A 22,395-nucleotide genomic window follows, 5' to 3' on the forward strand; every position below is an offset into this window, starting at 1 on the left:
ATTACAGTATTGCCAATATGCCAGTATGACATGTCATATCAAATATAAAAGAAAACTGAGAGAACCGGTAGTAATGACATCACAAACTCATGACTGATCGACATGCTAATTTGTCTAAATCAGATATTAATCTCCATATAGATTCACATGTTTAAAACAAATTCTTGTCTAATTTTCCTCAATTTTTTGGAGCAGTTCTGCAAATCTGTCTGCTTTTATCAAAAGCAATTATTTGGTTCCAAAGATATCTGTTAAGTTTCTCCTTCCATTTTCCATGTTTCACATCAAATAGTCACTGACAAGTGCTTCCACAAACAGCACTGCCCATAGGACACTTCCCAAATAAATGTAAGAGTGTTTTGATGTTATACATCTTTCAACATAGCTTGAAAGAAAAACCACAATTTTATTTCAAAACATAGAGCCGCATTACTTCTAAAGGGGCAATATTTTAAGAGCAAAGGAAATCATTTCTTTTGGTTCAATCTCAAAGGAAATCACAACAATCCTACATCATTGTATTCTTATCATTAGGAAGTTTGAACTAAGTATAGCCTCAAATCTCAATTTTCAGCCAGTACCCTACATTGGTTACCACATCAACCAACTACTCATCTACACCTTTGGCAAGACACATCAAATCTGACCAAGACATAAAATATCACACACTCTATACAATTTTGGAGGTGAGAGAGAGGAGTACTTGAACAACACTAAAAGGCTTGCAGTTATCAAATAGAGTGAGTGGGAGAAAAACAATGAGAAAGTAAAGATTAGGAAACAAATATAGAATACTAAAACCTTTTTTTATCCCAACTTCAAAACCACACTCATCATCAACATCATCCATGCAGTTGTTAGTCATACTGTACACAATGGACATAGGGGAATAAAGCAAAAACACAATTGAATTAGTAAACTTTCACATTGTCACGTCTGGTACTTACTTTTGTCTGTAAAATAATGGAAGTGACAAAGTATACATTAATTAGTGATGCACAAACTGACCAGTATGTTTTGGACGTTAACAAACGGCACAATCCCTCCCTCCCCCCCCCAAAAAATAAAATAAAAAAGAGAGTGAACGAGAGAGTCAAGGTGAAGATTATACTACTATTCGCAAAGAGGTTTTCTAATATGACTTAATGATAAATCTAACAGCCTTGGACATGAATTGAGTTGAGATGGCAAGTCTAGTAATGTATCATTTAAGATGTGAGTTGAGACTGAATCAAGTCATTGCAGTTTTGATATAGTGTTAAAAGTTACCTCTTACTTTATAGTCAAGTCAAAAGGTGGTGTAAGATTATTCTAGCTGCCTCTTAATCTTAAGTCAAGTCAGCTCAAGAACTAACTTAACCCTAACAACACTGGGTACTATTAATACCCCACTTCAAGAGTGTGTGTCTCTTTACTGGGCCATTGTAAAATTGTACTAATGTCAGTAATTGATGCAAAGTGAATTAGTTTAGATCATACAATATAAAAACATACATTCTAGTTTGATCAAGTTTGCTTTATGTATCATAAAATCATTTTTCACTTATAACAAAGTGCTTGCACTCAATCATTAATCAGACTGACTTCTTCAAGTAAGACTGTACATCTCTGATTCTCACCGTTCTCAATGGCTTCCTGCATCTCCTGCTCCAGGTTCTGAAGATCTTGCTCCTTCTGCTCCAGCTCCTGGTTGACATCTTTCATCTCTGCCTCCTGCCTCCTCTCCCTGGTCTGCTCCTCCTCAAGAGCCTGTAGTATGAGCAGAAATCACAAACGCAAATCTGTTACAAAGGTCTTTCAAGATTGTAAATTGTTTTTTTTTAAGTCAAATTAATAATAATAATACTCAGCTTTTATATAGCACTTAATAGAATCACTAAGCGCTTCCAAAGTTGGAGGTTATTACCCGGCTTTAGCTGTGCTGCCATTATAGCGCTCTAGCATTCCAAGGAATTAATTCCTGCCAAGTACCCATTTACATCACCTGGGTTGAGTGTAGCAAATGTAGATCAATGTCTTGCCAAAGGACATTAGTGCCGCGGCGGGTCTCGAACCGCAGACCTTGTGATCGACAGTCTGGCGATCTAACCACTTGACCACAACACCTCTACATTGTACTTATATGTAATACACATATAGATGTGCTCAGAGAAGATACAGGACGGGAAGTTAAAAACCTAGGGAATGCCATGTCAGATAGGAAGACCTGGTGCATCATATCACAAGAAACTGGAAGGACTTGGCTAGAGTAAATGAAATTAAGGACTACCACCTTGCTGACAACAACACCTTTGGTCATTATACCCCCTACCCCCTGACAATTACCCCCTTGTTCACTAATAATTAAATAATAATAATATCACACTATTTATATGGCATAAATGTAAAACATGATTCATATTATTTTATGAACATGGAGGTATTACCTTCTTTCTATCTGCATACTCCTTCTCTAGCTTGGCAATCATTGCATCTAGTTCCTCTGCAGTTCTGCCACTCTCTGCAAAAACACAAAATGACAAAATATAACATAACTCTTGCATATTAATAAGTATTTCAATGGTTAATCAATTCCACAAATCAAAATATGTTTGAGTATATTGAAGACCTTGTTTTTGAATGATTAACAAAAGAAAAAAATCTATAGTGAAATTTAAACATCACTTCGCTTGTTATTTTGACATGTAACTGCTCTGGTTAGGTAATCAAGTTGATCAAACTGTAAACTTCTATTTGATTTGATGCATATGGGACTTTTCCTTCAACTTACCCATAACATAAAAGTCACTTCATTTGTCCAAAGATCTTAAATCTGGGTAAACCCTTAGGCAAGAGCTGCTCAACGCGGTCAATTACCAACACCAAAACAAATCCTAGCTTCAACTTTGAACCAAAAACTATACCTAACCCTAATCCTAAATCCAAAACCTAACCTAAACCTGATTCAAACTTCAACCTCAAAGCTATATCTTTGATGAAATTGAAATCCTCGGCAAATAATCACAGCAGCAAATGTTGATGCAACAACAAAATGCTGGGTCATCGGCTTTACAACTGCCTTTCCTTTTGACCCAACATTGCACTCACCATTCTTCATAACCTCCGCCTTCTTCTCCTCAAGCTCTTTGTCCATGGTCAGCAGGGCGCCCTCTCTAGCCTGGATCCTTCTAGTCATCTCCTCGATCTCTGTGGTCATCTCAAGGGTGACCGTAGTGTGGTCAAACACAGTGACCGCCACATTGTCCAGCCATCCCTCCCGCCGAGCTCTGCGCTGGGTGACCTTCATCTGGTGAAGGAACTCTTCATTCTATGATGAATGATTGAAAGGGAGGTAAAGGTATGGACTTAGTGTAAATGGGGAAGTCTTCAGTAATCCATCCTGAATGTTACTGTCATGCATCCAGGACATCATCAGAGTTGTAAGTATACCTAAGTAATGTTGACAGTCCTAATAGGGCTTGGATCAGGCCTAATAACAAGGAAATTACAATTGTGACCTATAATGTTAGTTTATGTTTCTTTCTCTTGGGAAGGTATATGGGATACCTTGGACTTGCCCAAACATGCCATTCCTGCATGGTGTGACTATCCAGTCTTAAGAAAATGAAGAGAACTTACTTCGATCAAATCTGGTCCAGAAATCACCAATAGACTCTTATAGCCTAAAGTATCTGATTTATCAGTGATGTCTAAAAAAATACATTATCCATTTTAACTGTGTCAAACTCTTTCAATAGACTTTACAAGAGCTGCATTTGAGATTCAGTCGTGTGCAAAGAATTCATTTTGGGAAGGCTGAGTTCAGAAATGCTTGAATCCTTGAGATATGCAGACTTGAATGAATTAGCTGTGACTAAAGACAAAGCTTTATTGGATCATAAAAACAAATGCATTTGAAAACAACCTCTTTTGTACTATCCTCCTTTGTGTGTCAAACAACTTTTCTTTATTCTGCAAACAACTTGACTTCCCGGATACCATATTTATAAGCTTATTTACATGAAATAAAATAAAATAACAGGGCCATTAGAATACCTACCCCTACACAAATCTGAATAACTATGAAATCTGTAAAATGAAATAAAAGTATTGGAAGAATTCTAAGGCTTTTCTAAAGCATTCTAAGGCATAATGCTACAATATGTATTTTGGATGCAAGAGGTGATAGCTTTTCTAATATGATGCAATATGGATAATGAAAATAAGAGAAGCATATATATGACATGGAGAGAAGTGAATGTAGAATATGTAGAGGACAGGCCCTAGCTCACATCATTGGTCTGATGTGCACGTTACCTTAATGACTTCAGTGGATTCTGAGAAGAATAATTCTTTGAATGAGTGTCCCACACCAGACGCTATCGATGCCATACTATGTCGCTTATCTATGCCACCTGGATGGCCCTGGGGTTTGCTATTATCCCCCTGATGGATGGAATGTGAAGAGGATGGTGGAGATCGAGGCAGGAGTGTGAATCGCAGAGGAAAGTAATGGTGATTAGAGATATAGTTTGATTATAATGCTGCATGAGAATAGCTACTCCCCTCTGAGAAGTAATGAGTGCTATAATAAACTTCTGCAAATACTGTATCATGATTGACAGAAAAGACATATTATTTGCAGAGGCTATTAGGCACTACAGTTACTCTCAGAAGGGTCTGTGAAAGAGCTAAGCTGAACATGAATATTCCATTTATATTGTGGAGGGGGGGGGGGGGGTTATTTTATATACAATCATTTGAGAGAATAGAAATCTCACAATGGGACATAATTATATCACAATTCTTTTGTTTTATTACAAAGATTTAAGAAGTAAAGTCAATTTTGAAGACAAAACACTCTTGCTTTCATTTCAAACATATCAATTGACATATTTTGCGTCATTACATATTGTTTAAAAAAGGTAATTTCTCCTAAATGGAATATTCATGTTCATCATATTGAGCAAAGATTTATATGTGAAAAGTTATAAACAAGTGAGGCAAACTTATAATGTATAATGCTTAAATGGCTGGCAATAGTGAAGTAAATAATACATGCAAGTTTATTATCTACTTTGCAAACAGATACCTGCCTTCAGCTTATAAAAACTACAGGTAAGTTGTGAATGAGATATACATTTATATGAGATATGCACTTTTATTAAACTTCAGGAAAATTCCATTAATATGCAATAAGTATGGCAAAGTAGGAGCACTATGAAAGCATCTGTAACTGCATGTATATATATTTATAGGGAAAGCATTGAAAGAACTATGTAGTAATACATATCTAAGAAAACAAGCAAGAAGCATGATAAAAATGTTTGACTGTGTTGCTCAACAATTTTTGACAATGAATTCAAAGCAAAGCAGCTGATAAAAAAAAAGGATATGAATAACGAAAACATAATGCAACAGAATATGATAATGCATTACAAAAAAAAGATTTTTAAACATTTACTAACAAATGAGAGAACTAACTTTGCTGGTGTGCAAGTGAGATCTAAATAAGGGTAGAAGTGAAGTATGATAATAGATGGGATAACTAACCGGGAAGCCCTCTAGAACATGATGAAGAGCATTGACCTCTACACTCTGTTTCTGTTGAAGCTCTGATAACATCATGACAGCAAGCTCCTCCTCAATCTCTTCTAGTGATAAACGCTTCTCCTCAATCAAGGAACGCCGCATCACTGGTGGGTAGAAGAACAATTTGGGAGAGGATAGGAGATTTTATAATTTTGGTCTTTGTCCTGGGAGATAAGATTTTTAATGACATTTAAGAAGCTGTGGAATCTTGTTTCTTCTATGTCTGTTCATATGTCTGTCTATCTATCCGACGGTCTGTCATTCTCTGTCCCTCTCTCTCTCTCTCTCTTTCATTCGGTGATCATTAAAGTAATGTAATATCTATGTGTACATAAAACTTTCACAAGTTCCAAGAATGGTCTACGTATGTACACTTCAATTCTCTACATCATTAACACACTGAATTTATCCAAATTGTAAAAAAAGAGAAAATTCTTGCAGTGACAATGGCCATTGTGAATGATTCATGACAGTTATCTGTGTTTACAGTGTTCAGATGCTATAATATGCTTACTTTCTATCTTGATGTTTATAGCGCTCTTGAGGAGTCGATGCTGCTGCTCCTGATACTCAGAGACCTGTGTGAGATGTCTGGATAGCTCCTCATCACTAAGCCCACTCACGTCTACATCACCAAACTCCAGATCAGAATCCTCACGCAGCTGACGTCTCTCCTCTTTCAGGGCTTCCAGCTGGGCTAACAGGTCCTGGGTCAATGCATGCATGATTTGGTTTTAGCATTATTGATTACTGGTTCTATTATGTGCTTTACTTACAGCATGATCCAGCTAAAAACAATGAAAAAAATTACCTACCAAACAACATGAAATTCCTTTAAATATGTGGACATATATATACACCCTTTCTATGATATGGTGGTAGTTTTGGGTCTTACAGAAAAACATATCTTGATAAAATAAGATATGATGTTAATAATATGATAATAATTATAACAATAATAATTTTGTTTACCCAGGGAAGCCGTATCACCTTCAACGCTGTTCTTCCTGAGGGCCCTGCACTTACTATTACCCTAGCGATTGCCAGGTACCCATTCACACCTGGGTGGAGAGTGGTTAATTGTTGGTTAATGTCTTGCCAAAGGACATTAGTGTTAAGCTTAGATTTGAACCCTCAACCCTTGGATTTAGAGTCAAGTGAATGAGTCACTTTATCACAACACAATAATCTATATAGTGATGGTATCTGCTCCAATATCTAACATATGTAACAGTTCAAATCGGTAGGAGCACTGCTTATATCATTCACAGTATCAGAACAACGTAAATTATTTGAAAAAGATAAATTGACATGATGGTTAGTTCTTTAAAGTGAAGAAATACGTCTCGAGTATTTCTTTGAAGGAGTCCATGATAACAGCTGTATGGATACAATGGTTATGAAAAAGTGTACTAGCAGGTCTTGATTGCATAGTGTTTCAAGTTACTGATTATCACTTCATCTCATCTATGCTGTAAAGCTGTGCAGGAGGTACTTGATATAGAAAAAAAAAAAACTTTAATGGAGTACACTTATCCATCTATGATCTAACAATGTTTTAATAGGTTCCTCACATTTCACCCTGTATAACCTTCTATTCAATACAATTAATTTCGACTTCTTTTCAAAGAATTAATTATATAATGTGACACTTTTAGTATATTTCATATTATGCTCTAATTTTGTCAATCATGTGAATACTTTTTTGTGAAATGTGAAACAAATAAACTTGAAACTTGAAACAATGTTTGGATTTTGAAGCAAGCTAGCCTACCTTGAGAGCTAGTTCCTCCAGCCTTGTGCGTTCCTTTGAGTTAGCCATGGCACCATCTATGAGAGTGACCAGGACATCTCGCTCACTGCTCTGCTTTTTATCTACCTCATCCATTACCGTAGAAACAAGGGATACCGGATCTTAGGTGCAAACAGAGTCGTGATAAGATGATTAATTTCAAGTCATTGCAATACATGTCCAATTAGTTACATGGTCCCATACATTACGGACCACATCTATGAAGTTAGTGTAACTAATCAGTGTATTAAGATGATGGCCTTCCTACAGCAGGGTTAAGACCACATATCCAGTAAAATATTAATGCTGATATCAATAAATGTTTGAGCCACCCTTATACCTTGTAATGTATGGGATATTAACTAACCTTGGACTTTCCCTCATACATACACATAGATAATGTATGCATGGATGTGTTAGTACATATTAAAGGGAATGACAAACTATTATACATTTTGGCATCAAGAATTAAGAAACTCTTAAGAACACAAAAAAACCCTTGCTCTGATATATGACTAGAAAGTAAAAAAGGGGAAAGTGATGGGCAAAATGCATTTCATCACAAGTCACTTTGTAAAATTTAAAGGATCTGGACATATGTTTACCTACTATAATGTTTACAATTAAGTTTTTACCAAATCTTGATGATGTATTTTAACATGTGTTTGTGAATTAAAATTTTTTTTTTACACAAAATTGAAATGGAACCAATTTTGCAGAAGAAATTTACTACATAATATCATTTGTTAGCATACATCCAAAATTATCATATTTCTTTTAAATGAAATGCATAATTCATAACTTCATTACCATTCCAGTAAAATGTTCACACAAAAAAGAGGTGAAAACAGACAAGGCAAAGCCAGGCATTAAAATCCAATCTGTGAACATACCTTGGACAAGCAGTACACTAAACTTAATTTATGCAATAAAAATAATAACTAATGGAAGTGTCAAATGAATTGGTGCTTATCATCTTGCCTTCAATTTGAATTACCTTGATTCATAACAAGAACATCTCCCTTGGCTGATGTAGTTGATCATAAGGTAGATGGAGATGGTGCACACATGATGGAAGCAATGCACATGAGGTGATACAATGAAATAAGTTCTCCCACTGAATGGATCTTATTAGTAGGTTAAAGTGTCATGTCTATCTAGTGAGCTATCTAGCATTCTGTCTAAATGCAGCTTTAATATGGTGTTAATATATATATATATATATATATATATATATATATAAAGGGTTACGTCATGCAAGATTGAATCCTTGTTAGTTAGAATGGGTCAATGTTATCAAATGCAAGTGTTAGATTCAAATAGAAATGTCTTTATTATGACGTATCAAAAAGATTCATTTAGGACTTTTATAATCTTATCGTTATATGTGTTCAAATTATAAACAAACAACTAATTCAGGATAAAGGAAGAAAATAATATAGTATTAATGACTGCTTTGAGAGAAATAGTTGTTTTTATACGCTCAAGGGAAGGTTAGAATTGTGCTATTGCCCGAGGCGTGCCGAGGGCAATAGCCCAATTGTAACCTTCCCGAGAGCGTATAAAAAGCAACTATTTCTCGAATATTAAAGCAGTCATTAAATACTTTTATATGCCGAAAACAAAAGAGTCAACTAATGACACCACCTTGGCCTTTTTCTAGTTTATCTGCACGGTTGTTTTTTATGAGTGTATCTTTGAGAGTAGACTAGATCTAGATTCTAGTCTAAGCAAGATATTTTTACAATTTTGGGGGTGGGCCGGCCCTGTGGGTAATATGGAGAAGAACCTGCGCTTTCATATGACACCTCACTTATTGAGTATCACCTTCAGGATCACAACAGATAAAGGTTTGAATCTCGAATTGAAAACAAAAACTTGACTTCATAGACTGCATAGAGACTGCATTGCGTGCAATCTCTATGGGAAGAATTTTAACACACAACATCGGGTGCGCGATCAGACACCCTGACTACTAGACTCTAGATCCATTTTTGTCTATGTCTATGCTTTTTCAGCAACTAAACGAACATTTTTATGGATAATTTCACGTACCCTTTTTGTTGTTCTTGCTATCAGCGAGTCTTGCATTTGATAAGTTGAAATCTTGGGAGAGTTTCTTTAGCCATTTTTGTCTTGTTTGGAATTGTCTTGTCTTGTATGAAAATACCGACCAATTCTTCGCACACGTACGGTATCCTTGATTACTCAAACCATTTTAAACATGTAAACCTATGGGTAACCATGGTTACTGGGATTTTAGAACTATTTTTTAAAACTATTACATGGGTTTGGAATTTTACCGGGAATTTTACCGGGAATTTTACAGGAATAGTTAAAGTTTATGAATGCAATTTCGACCAATCAGATGGCTGGATTTCTTAAGTGAGGTATATAATGAAAAATAATGTGACACAATTGACTCTGTTATCGTCAACATAATTGCAACTATCACATGGGCAAGCATTAGCATCAATAAATGAATAGTAGATTACTAGAAAAATGTGGTAATAATTCCTAAGAAATATATAATACAGGCAAAAAACAACTAATTCACATGCACCTAAATAGGAATAAGCAGCCGTCTACAAATTGGCACAATCCTTGCCTCTAACGAAGGTTTCAATTTCTTCAGTTTCACCCTTGCAGGAACAATTACCCCTAGCTCATATTTGATCTAAAACTCTTATATCAGCCACAACAAAAATGGTAGGTTTATCATTTAATAAAGTGCATTCTTGCCTTCAACATTTGTTTAATGCAAATGTAGATGATGCAAATGTAGATGAAGTAAAAATCTTTTCTGAACTGTAAGCAACTTTAAGTAGATGTAAATGAGGTGAGTATGAGGATATGAAAGTGCAAACTATTCTATCAAAAAGGAAACCATGTAAATGAAGTGAATAAAACAATATTGATCAGTCAAAAAGAATGCAACTTTCTGAGGTATAAGTTGGTGCATTAGTAAATTGTATATAGAAATAAATAAATGGCTTATTAGAATCAGTTAGTGTTGACAAATGCAAAAGTCTTGAATTCATATGAAAAGTTCTACTTTATAAAATGAATTATTTACCCTGGATTACTTTTATTTATTTCCTTAGTAAATAATTAAAACTAAAAAAACACAATATTTTCATTCTTGCTCTTTGGACAAAATTAAAAAAAATATAGTATAAAGGTCATGAAGTTCAGAGTAGATTGAAAGTCATTCAAAGAAATAACTGAAATTTTACATAACTCTGCCAAATGCTCTAATGAAAGACAGATTAGTTTGCAAGTAATTGTAGAGCAATTCTAAAAGTAAATCTTAAACAAATCTCCTTACTCCTAAGAAAAACCTCCACTAAAGTATTATGAGATAGTGAATTATGATCACATTCCCACCAACGCATGTATACATGTAAGCTTGAGAGGAATGCCTCTTACCTGACTTGGTGGCATGCGCTGCATCTGCTTTGGCATTCTCCTTCTCCTCCAGCAAGAGCTGTTCTTGGATGTCAGACCTAGTAAGATGCTTGGCCTGCTCCCCTTTCTCATCACCAGCCATCTTGGCTCTCCTAGCTGCCAGCCTCTCCCTAGCAAGCTGCTTTTGACGCTCCTTGTCCTTCTCGTAGCTACGGATGGAGGTGGAGTAATAACAAAACAGGATTAAGTCAAGGTGAAAGCAAGTGGGAGCAATTCACATTCAAGGACACATATAAACTCTTTCTGCACTGCTTTACATACCATATCGTCTGCAGGAGCCAGAAAGGCATTAATCGTATAGTTTAGCAGACTTTAACGCCCTTCTGGCTCTCGATTAACTGACAATTGAAGTTGAAGAAATTCACTCTGGTGAGATTTGAGAAAATTTATGGAAGAATAAAGTATATTTCCCTACATTTGTAATGCCTTTATAAATCATGCTTATATAATTAGATAAATGTTGCGAAAATGTAAAAAATGCAATTATATATAGTTTATCCAATAAGTTTGATCAATGACCAATTACTGCTACATATTGGTCTAAATTTACATACGAGTGATGCATGTATAAATGTTTGTACACTATGTGCTACTACCAGATCCTATATCAATGTCCAAATGATTCAAATTTTTGTTTTCTTGCTATTGTACCTTTTTAACTTCTGGAAAATCCCAGTAAGAGTGATAGATATGATGACAATGACAATTACAACATGCTAAATACTACATGTACATTTCTAGCGATCTATATACTTGTGTATTTACAGACATGTCTCACAAATTCTATTTCTGTGGACTTACTTGGCCTCTCTGGTCTTCTCATGCTGCTGTGCCAATCCAAAGAGGGCAGCAGCTGCCTCAAACTTCTCTTCATCCTGCAGCTTGCGTTGGTCCCTCCTCAGCTTAGCCAGGGCCAGCTGTCTCTCCTTCTCACTCTGCAGGGTATCGTCCTGACTCCTCAACGCAGCCAGCAGAGCATTCTTCTCATCCTCAAAGTGGTTGTTTAGTCCTTCAAGAATGTTCTAGCATCACAAGAGAGAAAGATATTATATGATTACATGTAGCTCAATATTTATGAGATGTCAGCTCATAAACTACCATGCATAGAGCTTGTCTGTCATGTCGATGTTTGAAAATCAGAAAAAAAAAGCCGCAGACTACTGTACATTCGCTTGGGACATTTACTTTGTATGCTAAAGTTTGGAGAAAAAAATATAAAAAGGAGCATGATATTACTCCAAGATGAAAACAGACCGGATATTTCATATATTACTACTCAAAATACAATGATGAACATGGGAAAGAGATAGATCAAAAGAGAGACAAAAGCAGGAGAAAGCAAGAGAGAGAGAGAGAGAGAGAGAAAGAGAGGGAGAGAAGAGCTAGAGAGGGGAAAAAAGAAAGATAAAGAGGCAGAGAGAGAAAGAAGAAAGAAATGAAGAGAAAGAGTGAAAAAAAGAGAAAGAGACAAAAACAACATTGAACCATTGTCAGAGAACATGAGAAAGAGAGAGAGAGAGAGAGAGAGAGAGAGAGAGAGTAATGAGCCACTTACATGTCTCTTCTTTCTGTCTTCCAAGATTTCTTTTCGAGACATCTCATGTTGAACGATCTCATCCAACACCTCATCATTGGCCTCCAATCCTTGGGCCTCACGTTCCTCCTTCAACTGCTTCTTTCTCTCAAGACGCTGCTTTAACTTCTCCTCCTGCTCCGTCTTGGTTGCCCCTAGCAACCGAGCCAGTTCTGAAAAATCAATTCCAAATTTTATGTATGATGGGAAGATGTTAACAAGTTTTTAAGTCACGAAAGAATTCAACATTTTTTTGCAAACTTTCTTTGTTATATTAATGAACCTTCATAGATTGATTACCAATACACTACAATGTCAATAAATGTGGATGAAGTTAACGGTGCTACTTAGCATTTAGATATAAAAGCAATCATGAAAGGAATTGAAATGTTTGTCATAATATCTTGGAACACCCTTCCTGAAAGGTTATCATTAACATACAGAAAGAGAAATAATATTGCTAATTTCTAATAGGAATAATAATAATTTTTCACACCGCAGTATGAATAACCTGAAAATTATAACTTGAGGAGAACGCTAAGTAAAATAACCTACCATTGTCGCTTTACACTTAATCCCAATCGCCTTTTGGACTAATTTTTATTACAAAAAATTAATTGAAATTTAGAACTACAGTTTTGTGAATGTTTGATTGACTGTTTGATTGTTTGAGTGAGGGTTTGAATGATGTTATTGTCATTATCATCATCATCATCATCATCATCATCATCATCATCATCATCATCATCATCATCATCATCATCATCATCATCATCATCATCTAAGTCCCCTACCTGCTTGATCCTTGATACCCTGACTGAGAAGGGAGTTGGCCTCATCAAACTTATTCTCCTGTCTCATCTTACGTTCCTGGAGTTTGAGTTTCATAAGACGAGCCTGACGCTCACGTTCAGTGAGCTTGGCCCACTCTGCTTCGCCTGTCTGCTTGATCAAAGCCTACAGATACAAGATTAATAGAAATAAAAACAATAAACATTGTAAGTATGAAAGTAATCTATCAACGGAAGGCTCTCAGAATTAGTGGGACTGGACAAAGTCACTGCCTGCAAAGAACTAGCAGTTTTAGATTCGCACAAAGACAATGGGGATGGCTACGGTCGACGTCCTTTTAATGCACTGCCTTGAATGGACGTGACACGTATCAGTCCACGCAAATCTAAAAGTCCCTAATAATGAGTCTCCAATATGGACTTGAGGTTGCTGTCCACCCCCCCCCCCCACCCAAAATAACAAAAAGACATAAACAATTCCCTAGTCCTACCAACAACAGAATTGCAGGGGTCTCACCTCTGCCAGTAGTTTATCTCTCATCACATCATATTTGCTCTCCAAAGCTTTCAAGAGTTGTTCCTCAGTCACCATCTCTGTATCAGACTTGGTCACCAGGACGGTGGCAGCCACATTGTCATTCCATCCGTTGGCTCGGGCGATGAACTGCACCTGCTTCAACTGCTTTAAGGTCATTGCACTCTGAGGGGAGAGGTCAAGAAAGGTCAGAGGTTAAGAGAATATTGGAGAAAAACATTAAGTTTGTTTCACAGCGACTTTCAAGAGATAAAATTCCAGTGTACATACAACTCATATTCTTAATCATATGTTCTATGCATCATTCATGGCACATTCAAATACATAACATCACATTTGCTTGTTGGATATAAACCTGAAGAAATATCAATGCACTTTTTTGTGACATCCTATATCAGTAGATGTATATATCTTCAAAAATATACTGTAAAATCTGGGGTTAAATGAGTAACAACTTAATGTTTGAAGCACCTTCAGTTTCCCTCTTTCTTTATCTTCACATGATCTGTACACTGTATGTAGACACCTCACATTGATCAGGATCAAGGATTCTACTATAACGATGGAGATGAATAAATGACAGGTGCAGTATAGGCCCAGGATATATGGCTTCATTGATCTATGCATGCACTCTTCAATTACAAGTTCTGCTAATCCAAGTCTCCCTTTAAATCCTGATTTTGCTAATCTTCTGTGGCTCTTAGGAGGCCATTTCTTACCTTGCTCTCAAGATCATCCATGAGATAGCCAGCCTCTTTGTCCTGTTTCTCCTGAAGGTCAGCGATGAGACTGACCTCTACGTCCCCGTCAGTGGCCTCTCCACCCTGGATAACTTTCATCCCAATGAGACGACTTTCAAGCAAGACAGCTACTCCTTTCTGCGTGTTAGAATCCAAAATCAAAATAAATTCAAATGTTATAAATGAAGATCTGGGCCCCGTCTTATGCACAATGGCATCTATATACATATCAAATAGGAGACTGTAAACTTGAGATTGATTCAGATCAATTGCAACTCTTTATAAGATGGGGCCATGGTCTAAGTAAAAAAAAAAAGAAATAATAAAAAATGAAAGAAGACAAAAAGAAGATGAAAGACAGAAGAAAAGAAAGAAAAGGAGTTTGCTTATTAGTGAGTTAAGGCTTCTGGAAATGTATCAATCAGATCTGATTATTTTCCAGGTACTGAACAATAATGTCACTACGTGAAAGACACAAAAAGATTTGAACCTGTTTAACGTTTAGCACAACCAGAGAGATCAATACCTGCTCAACTCACATCTCTATATGAAATCTGAAGACTTCTTTTTTATAATCAGGGTTCTTTTTTTTCTCTTTTATGTCGCTTTTTATTTAGTAATATTGTATACTTTCATTACATGGTGTAATACATCAGATTTAACCCTAAAAGATTTACACATCATATTTCAGCTTCTCAAAAACTTGTTATCAGTACCTTCTATAATTTACCAAATCATTAATTGGGAGAAAAGAAATGGAACAGAACAGAAAAGAGAAGGAAAGTGAGAGAATAGCGTTATGAGAGAGAGCAAGCAGGCATGAGAAAGAAGTCAACTGGGGGAGAAAGAGAAAACGGAAGGCGAGATAGATAGAGAAAGAGATGACTGACCCGGAGAATATCTGTCTGTTCATCCTCAGTCTCCTTGGTGGGTCCACTTTCCCTCCACTGTCGACGCTGCTCCTTCAGTTCACCAAGTTTCTGTTGACGTTTGTCCTCAGACATAAGCCCTGCTGTTTTCCTGAGATCTCCCTGGCTCTCATCTTGCACCAGCTGCAAAGGAACATAAGATGAAAGCATGAGAGCTTACATTTTCTCAATCATGAATTTTTTAAAAAAGTTTAAAATGTTTAAATGATTGCTGATTAACATTACAACAAATTTCAAATTCAGATTTAGAGCCCTTGAACTGTATGCTTCATTAAAACTGAACTAAAATTTCCATGGACTAAATGGGATTCATTAGACACCTGCATGGTGTAGGCCTTTTTGCACATTAATTTTCAAAGAGTTAAATATCTGGTTCCTTTCAACTTAGTTGGATAGTTCTTCATTCTACTTAAGATTCTGGACAAAATAATATCATCATCACATGCTTAATCACCAACGTCACCTCTTCATCATCACCACTATATCCATCTAAATTACCATAATAAACATCATTATAAACATCATTAGCACCATCGTAATCTTGCTCCTCCTCCTCCTCCTCCTTTTATCATCATCACCACCATCTATCATCATCACAAACCACGATCTATCCTCCTCCTCCTCACCACCACCTCTCACCTGCATGAGGAAATCTCTCTTAGTAGCATGTTTCATCTTCATTTTCTGGATCACAGCCTCTTGCAAAGCCTGCTTGTCACAAATGATCACTGTCATCATCATCATCATCATCATTATCATCATCATCATCATCATCATCATCATCATCATCCTCCTAACCGTTATTACCATCATCATCCTCCTAACCGTTATCACCATCATAATCATCACCATCATCATGATCACCACCACCAGCACCACCACTACAAATACCACCAATCAAACCCCCATCCCATCTCACCTGCATGAGGAAATCTCTCTCAGTTGAGTGTTTCATCTCCATCTCTTGAATCACAGCCTCCTGCAAACCCTGCTTGTCATTCTCATTCTCTGGCAGCATCACAGGGGTCACAGTCTCCTTGGTCTCTGTGGCAGCTGCCTTCAGGCGACGTCTCTGAGCCAGACGCTCCTTGGCCAGCTGCTCTTGTCGCTTACGGTCTTTCTCCTTCCTATAATGGCCAAATGACAAGATTGTCATGCTGTTATCATACAGGAAACAGAGGACATAACTGCAATTTCTGACAAAAAGACCATTCCAAATAGCAGCAATGAAAATATTGAGATTTGTTTGACTCTGACTAAATAGTGCATTTGTGAATAACCAGTATAAAATAATGATGATAAGGTACATAACTGGTGACTTGTGAAACAAAGTTGAAAATAAGGCATATGCCACCATCTTGGGTTGACTGGTAGTTTCATTCCTATGTAACTTACGCATCATCTGCTTTCTGTGCTAGCCCCATGACAAGAGCAGCAGCTTCAAACTTATCCTCCTGCCTTGCTTTTCTCTGTTCTCTTCTCAGCCTGGCTAGCTCTGCTTGTCTCTCCTTCTCACTCTGAAGTCTGTCGCCCTGACCTCGCAGAGCGGCCAACAGGGCTGCTTTCTCCTGCAATGCAAATTGATAAAAAGCACCACTATCATCTATGTCATTTTCACATCCTCCTCCTAATAATCATCATCTTTATCACCATTCTTTTCATAATCAACATCATAATCATCAACATCAACATCACTGTCATCATTTACATCATCATCAACATCCTCCTGCCTGTCACCATGTCCTTTCATTACTTTCGTTTTAAAGGTATACAGCCTTTCTATCAATCTTCAAAACAATACTGACACAAAGTTTAAAAAACAAATGTAGGCTTATAAGATTTCTTTATTAAAGTTAACTTACATCTTCTAATCTGTTGTCAAGGTCCAGAAGGATATTTCTTCGTTGTTTCTTCAGTTCTTCCTCCTCCTGTTTGATCTCCTCTTCCTCCAGCTGATCTATATCCTCTTCACTCATTCCTAAACGATTGAAAAACAAGGACAGTGGTGTGATCGGATCTAAGGTATAAATTTCATTGTACAACAAGAATTCCATATTGATTACCAAGAGCCAAAAGAGTGTTATCTCTGTGTTGAAGTGTAATTCTGTGTTACACGAAGTTCTATTTCATAATTAAAAATTCCTGTACAAATGTCTCTTGGAAGATTACATAATTTGAAGTATTAACATCACTCTTGGACTCTCCTCATGTAATCGAAATCAGTAATTGTGCTTCTGATTAACATATTTCACACAATCTCTAATTCCCTTTGCGAAACTTAGCCATGGCTTCAGCCTTCAGCTTGAAAGCTATCAACAAAAGGCAGCTATTCAACATCCATGGATTGAGAGGGGCAGTTTCATATAACATCCATGGGTTGAGGGGGGCAGTCTCATATAACATGCCATTATCTTGCAAATTAAGGATGGATCTAACAACCACCTAACAGTGACGCAAGGGCATCTTTTTGGCTCAAAGCAAGTTAATGCGATAGTGTCTTCTAGATTGACAAACACCAACTAGCATCATATGAATATATGTATTACCTTGAGCTAGTCTCTGCTTGCGTTTCTCAAGCCTCAACCTTAGCTTCTCTTCCTGCGCCTTCTTAGACTCGCCCATGAGAGCCTCGAGGGCGTTCTGTGATTTGAGAGCATCTCCCAGGAGGGCAGCGGCTTCATCCATCTTGCCCTCCTGTCTTAGGCGCCGCTCCTCTAGCTTGAGCTTCATCAGACGTAGCTGACGTTCTTTCTCTGATAGACGAGCCCATTCACCTTCACCCATCTTGGTTATAGGAAACAACATTAATGATAGAGTAAGATCATTGATCTTCATCTATATATCTCTTACTTAATGTAATCTGCCTATCAATTTATCTATCCATCTATCAACCTATCTATTGATCTATGATCTACCTATCTATTCATCTATCAATTGAGTGATCTGTCTCTCTACATTACTATCTACTTTTCTGTCCATAGCAATAAATCACTCATGAATATTCTGCTGTAATAATGTAATGCTGTTTGACATATTACAGTTTGCACCATCACCATATTTATTACAATGTTTTGCAAAGGTTTCGAAAAACGTTTACATGTATTTAAGAACAAACATTGTGGATGGGGCTATTTTAAAAACTAACAAATTTAAATTTCAGTGAGAGAGAAAAAAATTTAATGTCTAACTTATTAACAAAGGTACTGACGATCTTCCTTATACATCTGGCATTTTTGAAGAATATTATCCTTTAGATATTTTTTTATCAGAACATCAAATAAACTCTAAGCAATAACATCATTTCTTGAAAAGCCAGAAATTGAGTAAGGAGATTTCATAATCCCATCGGTGATAAGTGTCATATGTGTGATGCATACCTGTTTCATGAGTGCATCAGCAAGTAGCTTATCCTTGAGAGCATCATATTTAGCTTCTAGAGCTTCCACCAGCTGACTTTCATCAGCCTGAGTACCAAGGTCTGTACTGGTGATCACCACGGCAACGTTCTCATGTTTCTCCAGTCTGATGGCCTCCAGGGACTCCTTCTGAAGCTTCTTCAGCGCTCCAAGCTCCTGCAGGAGAAAACAAGAGATCATCAATAAGCAAACTATTATTTCATTTTATTTATTGCTTTTAAGCTATTGAACGTGTTGACTAATTACACTGAGTTAGACAGTACCACCTGTGTGCTTAGAAATGCCTGTATTAAGCGCCCTATAAATGTAATTATTATTAATTATTATTACTAGAGCAGTCTATGGTTTACAACTGCCCGAGGGTAAGATATCAATCTGCTTTTTGCTTCAATCAATTAATAAATGTCATTTGGTTTATCAATATCTTAAACAATATGCTTGCTTTCCCAGCATCCTAATTAATAAGCACTATTATCACTCATCAGTTTCAATCAGTTTCACTCAGCCAGTGAAACAGCCAGTGAAACAAAAAAAGAAATCCAAATTTGAAATTATAGTTTTCCTTTTACTAAATTTGAGTCATACAGAATCCCTGAGTGATAAACATCAAAAATTCACCCACTTTTCTTAAGTTATGTGATATACAAAAAGCAAATTATTAATTTTTGGGAAGAAATAAGAAAAAGCAGTTGCCCATTATATATTCAAAATGTCAAATCTTTCTCTTCTCAATTTTCACAACTGAAAATGAGTACCCTGATGAGATTACTGGTAACATACGATACATTGCACAAAACGATCCCATTAATTTAAGTACTTTCCTGACATTTTGCTGAAAGTTCTCACCTTATCAGGAAGGGTCTGCATGATTGCCTCGCTCTCTTTGTCTTGATGAAGCTGTAGATCAGCCATAATGGACACAATGACCTCATCTGCAGTGACCTCTGAACTTGTGGACTGTAGCAGCTTACGACGAGACACTAGCTTCAGGATGGCTGCTTCCAAGAGGAGCTTAAAATGCTCCTCTTTGTCATCTAAAAGAAAAATCAAGGGGAACAAATTCATACGTAAATTATCATATTATTTGTAATTACATAATATTTGTTAAAATTGTTGTATCCTTCAGATTTGTACTCACACCTAAAATGGGTAGGTCCAAGGAGAACTTTTATAACTCTGTTTGTGGGATAAATTCAGTATTAAATATCACATAATGCCCTCTAGACAAAACCCATTCATGCTTAAATGTGTCTCCGTAAAAGCAAGCAGTAACAATACTATGAAATACCCTCCTGACTATTAATCATCTATGACTATTAATCATCAATGGTTGTCAATACGTGTATTCTCTGGCATAGTCTGCAAAAGGTTGCACATGTATTTTGTGGTTGTTCATTAGAAAAGTGGTTCCTCTATTTGGGTCTAAACATCACCAGTTTGTGGTTTTCAACTTTGCTTTGTGTGCAGAACCTGAGATCAAAGCCTTTTATCTAAAGTTGACTCTCTCGACCTTGGTGTAGAAATTGGATCCTTGGTAAGAATAATCTACTGTGTAAGCTACAGGTGTATGATGCAGCTTAGTTTAATCAAGGGTAGAAGTAAAATATTTTCTACAAGGCAATACATTCTTACTATCATTATTCTTATTATTTATTCAGAGCACTCACTCAAGTCGAGTTGCTTTCTCTGTTTCCAGATCTCTTGTTGTTTGTCAGCTCTAGACTCATTCATGAGATTCTCTGCAACAAATCTCTCCTCTTCACTGAACTCATGCTGGAGGAGACGAAGCAGAGCTGCTCTCTCTTTCTCATGCTTGATCTCAAACATCTTCAGTACAGCATCCTAATCGCAGAATACAGGATGATTGTTTAAAGGTAAAATATATTCATGAATAAATGGTATAGAAGGATGCAACACATAACTACCAGAGAAAGATTAACAGATTACTTTGATCTTCATCTTCTATGAAACATAGGAGATTTAGGTCCTACAACATATCTCAGGGAATATTAACATGGAGGACAATTTCCTGTATATACCAAATTCCTAACTTCAACCCTGTACCAGACACTAAACCTGAACCCAATCTTAACCCCAAACCTAATCCAAAACCCAATTGTGATCTTAAGCTTAATACTGTATCTTGGGCAAAATAATGATCGGAGTAATTAGCGGAGTGAATGTTGGGTAGTTTTTAATCACAAACATAAATGCTAATTAGATGCTTTATAATATTCATGTGCATTTTTTTCCATTCTGTCTCACTACATACTTCTCAAAAACATTTACCCCACATACAAAATAACTTCTCATACATCTTTACCTAATTTGACGGATACAAGAAATAAAAGTGGGGGAAGGTAGTCTATGCAACATGTTAAGGCACGTACACTATTTGGATCAGTAATCCAATCAGAATTTATGCTTCATGTAATATCCCTGTTACACTACTAAGACAGACATACGACCTACATGAGACTGAAAATTGTGTGAAAAAATGAGATAACTGTAAATGGCCCAAATGTTGTTGGTTAGTTAAGGGTCGGTCTGGTAGTGTGACTAGAGTATTATGAATTAGTTTACTTATCACTCAAGATGAACGATAAATCTTGTTCCCATAACTAACCTGCATGGCAGCCTTGTCCCCATTGTCCACCACATCAAGCTCTTCCTCCTCTTCTTCCTGGATGGTTCCAAGTTTCTTCTTCTTCCTCGCAGCTTCCAAACGCTCCTTGGCTAACTGCTCCTGACGTCTACGATCCTGCTTTAGTCTGTACAGTGTTCAGAAAGCATTCATTATTATTCAATCCTACAAATACTTCAATCAATTGATAATCACCGGTTTATGTATTTGAAAATGGAATGAACTTTTCCCCTCTCTCTGTTTACCTACAACTGTTCTGGGCATCCCCCATCCTGGTTGGTCGAAACATTTCAGTATTTAAGAATAAAGATATTTCTTTTCAAAAGCTATATTACAGGTTTCATGCTACAGCCTTTAGCATTATTTTTTAACAAAAGTGTCAAAGTAACTTTTCTTGTTCTGTCTGTCATGTCTGTCCTTGTTTTGCCTTATTTGTCTGATTTTTAAATGTTTTTTTTTCTCTGCCTGGCTTCACTATGCTTTTTTATCTGTATGAATGTCTATATATATTTCTTTGGTTATCCTTCCTTATAAATCACTAACCTCTCATCAGCAGCAGCCTGATGTCTCTCTGCCAGACCTAGCACCAACGCCGCAGCATGGAACCCATCTTCCATCCTTGCCTTACGCACCTCCCTCTTCAGCCGAGCAAGCTCCGCCTGACGCTCTCGCTCAGTGAGGTACTGGGCATCCACTCCACGGAGTTGAGCAATGAGGGCGTCCCGCTCGGCATCCTGACGCTTCTGAATCTGAGTCAGAATATCAATGTCTCCTTCATCCTCCTCGTCTTCAGAGATGCCTTCATCGTCACCTCCTTGAATGGGGTCTAAACCTGAAGTGAATGAGACGGACAGAAAGAAACATTCTCTTTATTGGGGTCTACACATTGGATCACAATTTAAAATAAGAAAGAATATCTGATATCCATTTATACCA

At 36.8% G+C, this 22,395-nt stretch overlaps 1 protein-coding gene across 6 annotated transcripts in view; it reads right to left on the reverse strand.

Moving 5' to 3' along the window:
- Positions 1 to 22,395, reverse strand: part of LOC115918081 (trichohyalin-like) — a 54,299-nt gene that overhangs the window by 14,445 nt on the left and 17,459 nt on the right. For 3 of the 6 annotated variants that reach the window (XM_030973226.1, XM_030973224.1, XM_030973229.1), the window contains 25 exons: positions 22,003 to 22,291; positions 21,442 to 21,586; positions 20,483 to 20,657; positions 19,662 to 19,849; positions 18,777 to 18,971; positions 17,946 to 18,183; positions 17,262 to 17,377; positions 16,795 to 16,967; positions 16,319 to 16,526; positions 15,361 to 15,522; positions 14,450 to 14,608; positions 13,713 to 13,895; positions 13,199 to 13,361; positions 12,387 to 12,577; positions 11,633 to 11,853; positions 10,793 to 10,980; positions 8,361 to 8,390; positions 7,346 to 7,485; positions 6,086 to 6,278; positions 5,533 to 5,675; positions 4,297 to 4,425; positions 3,088 to 3,307; positions 2,427 to 2,500; positions 1,620 to 1,749; positions 948 to 953 (listed from right to left, as the gene is read on the reverse strand). In XM_030973226.1, coding sequence (XP_030829086.1) covers positions 948 to 953; positions 1,620 to 1,749; positions 2,427 to 2,500; positions 3,088 to 3,307; positions 4,297 to 4,425; positions 5,533 to 5,675; positions 6,086 to 6,278; positions 7,346 to 7,485; positions 8,361 to 8,390; positions 10,793 to 10,980; positions 11,633 to 11,853; positions 12,387 to 12,577; positions 13,199 to 13,361; positions 13,713 to 13,895; positions 14,450 to 14,608; positions 15,361 to 15,522; positions 16,319 to 16,526; positions 16,795 to 16,967; positions 17,262 to 17,377; positions 17,946 to 18,183; positions 18,777 to 18,971; positions 19,662 to 19,849; positions 20,483 to 20,657; positions 21,442 to 21,586; positions 22,003 to 22,291 — 4,059 coding nt within the window. The remainder of the gene's footprint in view (positions 1 to 947; positions 954 to 1,619; positions 1,750 to 2,426; positions 2,501 to 3,087; positions 3,308 to 4,296; positions 4,426 to 5,532; positions 5,676 to 6,085; positions 6,279 to 7,345; positions 7,486 to 8,360; positions 8,391 to 10,792; positions 10,981 to 11,632; positions 11,854 to 12,386; positions 12,578 to 13,198; positions 13,362 to 13,712; positions 13,896 to 14,449; positions 14,609 to 15,360; positions 15,523 to 16,318; positions 16,527 to 16,794; positions 16,968 to 17,261; positions 17,378 to 17,945; positions 18,184 to 18,776; positions 18,972 to 19,661; positions 19,850 to 20,482; positions 20,658 to 21,441; positions 21,587 to 22,002; positions 22,292 to 22,395) is intronic. The other 3 variants (XM_030973228.1, XM_030973225.1, XM_030973227.1) reach the window with 3 other exon arrangements.

This window comes from Strongylocentrotus purpuratus, unplaced genomic scaffold, assembly GCF_000002235.5.
Source record: "Strongylocentrotus purpuratus isolate Spur 01 unplaced genomic scaffold, Spur_5.0 spur5_scaffold_6, whole genome shotgun sequence".
Classification (NCBI taxonomy): domain Eukaryota; kingdom Metazoa; phylum Echinodermata; class Echinoidea; order Camarodonta; family Strongylocentrotidae; genus Strongylocentrotus; species Strongylocentrotus purpuratus.